This window comes from Centruroides sculpturatus, unplaced genomic scaffold (genome assembly GCF_000671375.1).
Source record: "Centruroides sculpturatus isolate CEXI.00-Female unplaced genomic scaffold, Cexi_2.0 scaffold97, whole genome shotgun sequence".
Classification (NCBI taxonomy): domain Eukaryota; kingdom Metazoa; phylum Arthropoda; class Arachnida; order Scorpiones; family Buthidae; genus Centruroides; species Centruroides sculpturatus.
In genome coordinates, this window is record NW_019384412.1 from 374,099 (window position 1) to 383,067 (window position 8,969).

At 31.8% G+C, this 8,969-nt stretch overlaps 1 protein-coding gene across 1 annotated transcript; it reads right to left on the bottom strand.

The window, feature by feature from the left end:
* Window positions 1–4,377: 4,377 nt before the first annotated feature.
* On the bottom strand, window positions 4,378–8,617 carry LOC111619045 (fatty acyl-CoA reductase 1-like). Its single transcript, XM_023360686.1, has 5 exons — window positions 8,567–8,617; window positions 8,389–8,393; window positions 6,942–7,071; window positions 5,859–5,986; window positions 4,378–4,522 (listed from the first exon to the last, which is right to left on the bottom strand). The coding sequence occupies exons 1-5, from the start codon at window positions 8,567–8,569 to the stop codon at window positions 4,423–4,425; spliced, it is 366 nt and encodes a 121-aa protein (XP_023216454.1). The 5' UTR covers window positions 8,570–8,617; the 3' UTR covers window positions 4,378–4,422.
* Between the last annotated feature and the right edge of the window lie 352 nt (window positions 8,618–8,969).

The window sequence follows — 8,969 nt, forward strand, 5'->3', positions numbered from 1 at the left end:
ACCAATTAGCCATCACCAGCCGTAACGTTATGCAAATCTGTGATTCCCAAGCCATAGTCTTATGCAAATCATGCCGTGTGGCGTAATTGTCTGCTGACCAATCAGTGGCTGTACTTTCAAAAAGCCAACGGCCACTTTCAACCATCTGTCGATGACCGTTACGAATAAAAAAAAAAAAAAACTTCGCTAGGTCTTACTTTCAGGGGGAGGTCTTATATTTCGCAATTCAGCAAAATCTGTGCTAGGTCTTATTTTCTGCGGAAGTCTTATTTTCGGTGGAAACACGGTATCGGCAATATCGATGAATTTATCACTTCTGCACTATGAATCAACATCTTATGTATCGAAGTTGGCATGCAGTACCACGGATATAAGTGCACAAAGTAACGAGCTGTCTGTAAGGCATAATCTTGAAATTCTATGAAATCGATTTCATAGAATTTCACGAAATTGTCTGCAATATGACATGGAAACGCTTAATCAAGTCCTCATCAATCTCTGTAATAGCAGAAGAAATGCTTGAGTTTTCGAAAAATCGTCGAGGCTTTGGTTGATCGACTATTGAACCCAATTCTATACGGAAACCCTTCTGTATATTCGTTTTTCAGAGTCTTATTTTATTTTCTTTATCACTATGCGCTTGCAACAGTTTGATTTTGAGCTTATATGCTACATGCAAACAACATTCAAAACACACAGACAAATTCAAGAAAAAGAGCAAAACATTCCTCGTCGTTAATGTACAAAATTCAGAAAAGTATGTTTTACATTGCAAGAACTCGCACCAATGACACAATTGTAGCTAGTTGCAGCTAGTTTTAATTTTTTAAATTCAATAATAGTTCCATCTACAACATGCGATCGGTCCAGTTCCAGAACTCTACAGAATTTATGAACTTTTCTCTACATGTTTAAAATTTTCTGTTGTAATCTTCCGTTCATTTTCGTACAAATCATTCGTTTATTGTTATCACATAAAGTATTATTATCAATTTTGTGTTACATAATGATATTCTACTTACTTGCAGCTGCAGATTCCATTTTTTAAATTTTAATTCGATTGATTTTTAGAGATTTGACACCCTCTTGAATATAGCGTAGAAATCTTTGCTTACTGCATGACGCCTCTAGCTCGATTGAGGGTCCCCTTTCGACTGAACTACAATAGCAGGTATAAGGGATAGGGAGCGCTAAAGTCTAGAATTCGACCTTCGGACTCTTATCCAACCTAACCCACGACTAGAAATTACCGGAACTTAAATTCTATTTTTCGACTTTTGGCCAGCTTTTTGGGATTTGGCCCCACTGTGCACCCGGTGCAGTAGGCTGTTTCCTCATCCACTCGACTATCCGGCGGTTGGCACCGGCACATTATGTTACAGAAAACCCTCACTCAACGTATTTGAACGTCATTGTATTTGATTAACGCAATTTTGATATACGCGCTAGCATGGAATAACTAAATTAACTGCGTTAATCAAGCGATACCTGTACTGTGTACATATATACAGTGGAACCGCGCTTAACGAGAATAATTCGTTCCAGAATCTTACTCGTAATACGAAACACTCGTTAAGTGAAATGGTTTTTCTATATAAATTAATGTAAAATCAGATAATGCGTTCCATGCCGAAAAAATACTCAAATATTTTATGTATAACGTTTATTCAAAGAAAATTACACAATATACATTGTTAAGGAGCGTAAACCATCTTCATTTTTTTTAGTGCGGAATAAACCAACCTGAAATGCGAATTCGATATGCAGAAAACAAAAAATAAATCACAGATAATGTCTGACAAACACACCAAACGATATGCCAAATTCTTGTGCTATGTTAAAGGCTATAATTAAATATTAGAAATTAAATAATTTGACTAGAGGTAGGCAGTTATGCTGCCATCTCGTATTAAATTTAATGACCAATTCCAAATTAAATTTTAAAAACGTGTAAATTAAAAATTAATTATTTATAATTATTAAATTTAATACGAGATGGCAGCATAACTGCCTATCTCTAGTCAAATTATTTAATTTCTAATATTTAATTATAGCCTTTAACATAGCACAAGAATTTGGCATATCGTTTGGTGTGTTTGTCAGACATTATCTGTGATTTATTTTTTGTTTTCTGCATATCGAATTCGCATTTCAGGTTGGTTTATTCCGCACTAAAAAAATGAAGATGGTTTACGCTCCTTAACAATGTATATTGTGTAATTTTCTTTGAATAAACGTTATACATAAAATATTTGAGTATTTTTTCGGCATGGAACGCATTATCTGATTTTACATTAATTTATATAGAAAAACCATTTCACTTAACGAGTGTTTCATATTACGAGTAAGATTCTGGAACGAATTATTCTCGTTAAGCGCGGTTCCACTGTATATATGTACACAGTACAGGTATCGCTTGATTAACGCAGTTAATTTAGTTATTCCATGCTAGCGCGTATATCAAAATTGCGTTAATCAAATACAATGACGTTCAAATACGTTGAGTGAGGGTTTTCTGTAACATAATGTGCCGGTGCCAACCGCCGGATAGTCGAGTGGATGAGGAAACAGCCTACTGCACCGGGTGCACAGTGGGGCCAAATCCCAAAAAGCTGGCCAAAAGTCGAAAAATAGAATTTAAGTTCCGGTAATTTCTAGTCGTGGGTTAGGTTGGATAAGAGTCCGAAGGTCGAATTCTAGACTTTAGCGCTCCCTATCCCTTATACCTGCTATTGTAGTTCAGTCGAAAGGGGACCCTCAATCGAGCTAGAGGCGTCATGCAGTAAGCAAAGATTTCTACGCTATATTCAAGAGGGTGTCAAATCTCTAAAAATCAATCGAATTAAAATTTAAAAAATGGAATCTGCAGCTGCAAGTAAGTAGAATATCATTATGTAACACAAAATTGATAATAATACTTTATGTGATAACAATAAACGAATGATTTGTACGAAAATGAACGGAAGATTACAACAGAAAATTTTAAACATGTAGAGAAAAGTTCATAAATTCTGTAGAGTTCTGGAACTGGACCGATCGCATGTTGTAGATGGAACTATTATTGAATTTAAAAAATTAAAACTAGCTGCAACTAGCTACAATTGTGTCATTGGTGCGAGTTCTTGCAATGTAAAACATACTTTTCTGAATTTTGTACATTAACGACGAGGAATGTTTTGCTCTTTTTCTTGAATTTGTCTGTGTGTTTTGAATGTTGTTTGCATGTAGCATATAAGCTCAAAATCAAACTGTTGCAAGCGCATAGTGATAAAGAAAATAAAATAAGACTCTGAAAAACGAATATACAGAAGGGTTTCCGTATAGAATTGGGTTCAATAGTCGATCAACCAAAGCCTCGACGATTTTTCGAAAACTCAAGCATTTCTTCTGCTATTACAGAGATTGATGAGGACTTGATTAAGCGTTTCCATGTCATATTGCAGACAATTTCGTGAAATTCTNTAACGTGTTTATTATATAACTAGCTATGATTGTCGATATATAAAAGTAATATGTGTGAACACAAGGGTTCGGATCTAATGAAGCCCAGACAATTGCCATAAATCGATTTGCAAATTCACATGTAAATAAACCGAAATTTTAAGTATATAGCGAATAATATAAATATAGTAACATGCACAGCTTCTCCAAGTTGGTCCAGTGCTAAATACTTTGTATTATAAATAAAATTATTGGGTCTTGGAAAGCCGGATCGAAATTTTGCATAGGGCCTGAAATTCCCTTGACTGTGTTACAAAACCATTCGATTAAGATTTACCAATATTTGGATATTTAAAGAATTTCGAGAAGAAATATGAAATAAAATCTGCGTTAAAATTGCAATTTCTATTGAATTTTATTCTCCCTACCTTTTAAATATATTTCACTAACATAGATATAATTAGTTCGAACATGATTTCCACCAGTGACTGAATGGATAATTGGTCGATGGTTCGCGCCCACCAAAAGGCTGGCCATGAGGAATTTTCCGGGTTGTTTCACGTGTCTGACAACTAAACAGGAACTAATTTTTCATAGAAAATGTCCGAAAGAAATCTCACTGACAGATCGCCTGTGTGTTGCGTTGCCGTACTTCATAAAATTAAATTTAAAATGTGTAAATAAAGTAATACTAAAATTAAAAGTTATTTTAAACTTTATAAATCTTTATTTTTGTAAATAAGTTTCTTTCACTTTATATAATAACATACGTTTCTAGTGCCTTTTTAGTGCGAATAAACAACAAATAAAAATAAAAGCACTGCACTTTTTTGTTTTATTGGACCATCCCTTTATGAATATGAATAACATGATAATTTTTTAATGGATATATATATTAAAATATTTATATATTTTAATCTTCATATAATGGGTTAATGATAAAATTACATGAAATATAAAACTTTTTACATAAAAATATATTCAATTTAACATATTACAAACGTATTTCCATAACTGAAGACATATAATAATGAATATTCCAAAAGCTAGGACATAAGAGAAAACTTCAATATAAAATAACCTGAAAGTAAAACATTTGTTTCAGTATCATGTACTGTAAGTATTATGAGTGATTATACAGGATTACCAATTAAACATCTAGCCATGGGCAAGAGAAATCTTTCCACAATTGGTTAGATAGGTAGCGAATAAATACGCTGAACATTAAGCCACCATGACATAATGTCTGCACGATCTTGTGTCCAACATGCAAGAGCATGCAGAGAATGCCGCATAGAGATTTGGTGCTGCAACATGATGTTAAATTTTAGAACATGACGAACAAAAAATCCTTTAGCATATTTTATGGGCCGACGAGGCATAATTTTCCCAGAATAGAGTGTATACAGTTGCAATGCGCACGATCGAGCAGAGCGTGCTCGAAGATGCGCGTGATATATGCCCCACTGAGAGCGTTTTACTCTAAACGTCTTGAGCCGAATTTGAAGTGAGCAGCTTCTTGATCCCGTATTCATCGATGACACTCCAAATAGTGATCGATATCTGAGCATCCTAAACAGAACGATGGACAAATAACTCGTTGACTTGTTATTGGCGCAACTACAGGTTCAGTACCAGTACAATGGCGCGCCATCTCATTGTAGACAGGCATGCGTCGGTGGTGCAAAGAAGTTTGGCAACCACAAAGAACAATACAGTATATGGTGGCAAGTTCCATGGCCACTACGTTCCATAGACTTGACTTCTTTTGAATTTTTTCCCGTGGTGTACAATGCACACTCAGCAGAGCCGCGTGATGTTGTTGAGCTAGAGGTCGCATTCGACAGGCCTATGAAATGTTGATACCAGAAATGCTATGTGATATGCATAATGCCACGCTTGAACAATCGACATCTTTGTAATGACGCTGAAGATGGTCGTTTTGACTATGTTCTCTAATAAGTTAGAGCTCACTATTTTATTTCAATTTGTGCAATGTTGTCTTTACATTTTACAATCGGAGATTTTATTCGCTTCGGTTATTTTAACACAGGAACTCCGTATGCATACGCAATTCTCGTAATGCTGGAAAAATCTCTTTTGCCCTTTGATAAATGTTTTAGCAGACACACCGTATAAAAAATAATGTGCATTTTTATAGTTAATAATAAAAAATACTTATGCTAATATGAACTACAGGTAGACCAAAAGTCAGTTAACTGAAATATATTTTTAACATTACTTTAAGTACAGTTAAATCTGGTTGGAAGCCCAGAATCACGAATCACATGGGATCTTTTACCAAATCTGTTTTAACGACTCTTAGTTAACTTACTTTTGAACCGTCCTGTATTTAAATTTCAAAAAATTATATTTCATACTTTAATTGTATTTATAAATTGTAAGATTTATCTTACTTTTTTGCACGATTTCTCGCCAATGGAATAGTAGAAGGACTTTCATTTAATAAATTAGTCTTTATATTTAAAACAATTTTTTCCAAATATTTAGAATAATCTATTTTTCTCACATCGAAATCGAAAATCTGAAAATTGAAAAAGAAAAAAAGAAAAAAAAAATTTAAATTAATAATAAATTTTAAATATAATCATAAAAGCTTCACTATTTTTTTTTTAAATAATTTTATGAAAATAATTTATTATTTTAATAATTAACAACGTTATTGCAACTAAAAATGTATTAATTTTATGAATATTTAATTTCAAACTTAAGGCAGATTTATACTTCGTGAGAATGCAAAAGAAAACAAAAAAAGGCTATATTAGTTTAATGCGAAACATTTTGCGCACTTATCATGGCGTTTTCCGTTTTTCCCTTTGGTTTGTGAAAAAATGAAGATCGTTTCTTCTTTTTCTTGCCATAAAATTCTGCATTGTTTATCAAGGAGATTGATAAGACGGCCAGATGTTTGAGACAGTTAAGTATCAGCATACCTGTTTGGAATCCCGGAATGGAATCCATAAACTTTTCGGGAGGACGGATCATCCTCCCGAATACGTTGAGCCCAGATCACCTGGCCCTCATTGTGCGCCTGGCCGAGCCCTTAATGAGTATGATTAAAAAAACTTGGATAATATATTATCCAAAATACATGGATAAAACGTAAATTTTAGATAATAAATTACCTGAAAGAATTCAAAATTTGATTTAATAATTTTACTTTAAAACTTACATAAAATATCGAAAATGTACTTGGGATTTTTTTCTGTATTATATTTCATTCTCCTTCTTCTGAAACTTATTAAGAACTTATTACATAAAATTCAGTTGTTACATTTTGAACAAGAGTGCCACAAGCTCTTGTACGTTTCCCTTTTGTTCTTTCGAAGATAGAACACTTATAAGAAGAGAATAATAGAAAACAGATAAAATCTCTTCTATTTTCCATTCTCACGAAGTATAACTGACTTTTAAGCTATACTTAAGAGTGAAATTGAATTAATAAATAAATTTACAAATAGTAAAAATACAAACTTTACTTCTTTTTCTTCTTCAGACATGGAATCTAAGAGTTTAATGGAATTATCTGCATGAAATGTCCAAATATTTGACAGGAAAAATTGCGAATCAATTATTCGAATCCACAATTTCTTGTAAATGAATTGCATTCTAAAAGAATAGTTAAATATATAAATTATATTAATTAATTTCGTTAATCAAAAATAATTCAAATTATATGATTTAAGCNGATAATAATTAAAAATGTAGAAAGTTTTAAAATAAAATATGATAACAGATGGCGCTACATGCAATTTTAATTGTTGCTGGAAAAGTTAAGCAACTCGTTGCTGGATTTTTTTAAAAAATAATAGCAATAACATTCATTTCCTGGGGTCTATCCATATAATTTGCCAAACATTTCATATAATCTGAATAGGCCTATATATGTATTTCCAGTCAGACATGATATGATATTTATATATTTGTGGTAATTTCCTTGCCATGGCATTTAAAAAATACAGTACTTATTTTTTCACAATATAAAAAGAAAAGATAAATACTATATATAAAACATGGTATATATTAGGTTATATATTAGAGAGGTTGCGGCTGAAGTTTTCGTGGAACGTTTGAGAGATGAAAACGACCGCAACCTCGCTATTATTTATTTCTTTTTATACTTTATTAGTGTATATCTACCAGAATTATTTTAATAAAAAATAATATCTATAATATACTTTTTATCATACACAATATAGATATAGCATTATAAAGTATTATAATGGACGATCATACACTAAATATATGCATGTAGGAAAGTAAAAAAGAGAAGATGTATTGAGGAAGTAGAAATAGATATACAGAGAAAAACTGAGAAATGAAGATTGATTTAGACAGAAGAAAATGACTATTAAGAACTGGAACATGATTTCATATTGTATAACCAAGAAAAGAAATGATGAAGTATTATAAAATATATTACATATATACTAATTAATAATTAAGATGATTCAAAAACCAGGCCCAGTTTTAAAAATTTATTTTCCAGTAAACTGACCGTAAATAGATGCGTTTTCCACATAAATATTATACTGTATTCAGAATGGTATGAAACATTTTCAAGTAAAATCTATAATGACAATTTTAGTTTACAACTTATGCCAATGGATGACGCTGCATATTCCGTTGTAATCGATAGTTATACTGCTCTAGCGCTATGCTCTCAAGTACTGTACAGTTAGTGTGTCAGGTTGTCGCTAGCTGGCACTACAGAGAGAAGTTGGTTTATCTGTTTGATTAGTAGGTATTTTTACCGTTTTCAAGCATTTTTGTAACTTTTTCCACTGTTCTGTCAAATATTGATAAATCGTATTCGTAATTACATTTTTAAAATTTTATAATTTGTATGTTTATTTGTATGTTTAGATGACTTAAAAACAAATTTTTGATATATTATTAATTTTAATAATTGAAATAGTGACTTACTTTGCCTTCTTCCCGAAAACGGTGAAAAAGATATCGAGAACGATAGCAGGAATTAAATGAAACAGAATATCAAATACCGGATATAATATTTTATTTTTGACTATAATCATCGATGGATATCGATAGCAATTCAGAAATGGATATTTTTTTTGTATTTTGACCAAATTCAGAAACTCACCATCTTCTCTTTCGGTGTTTCCTGAGGTACAGTTGTAAACTGTAATATCACCCTTTCTGAAAAGAGAAAAAGTTTTTAGTAGAATTGAATAAGAAACTATTTAATTTAACAAACCATTCTTATAAATTAATTAGATTTGTTTACTATAATTGATTTCAAAATATACGTGAATAAAAAAGAACATCCCGGCAACGAATTGCGGAACTTTCCGGGCTGTTATAAAATTTTATTTAAAAAATAACTTTTATATTATTAATCATATTTTTTACTAAANAAGAGTTTAATGGAATTATCTGCATGAAATGTCCAAATATTTGACAGGAAAAATTGCGAATCAATTATTCGAATCCACAATTTCTTGTAAATGAATTGCATTCTAAAAGAATGGTTATATAGTTAAATA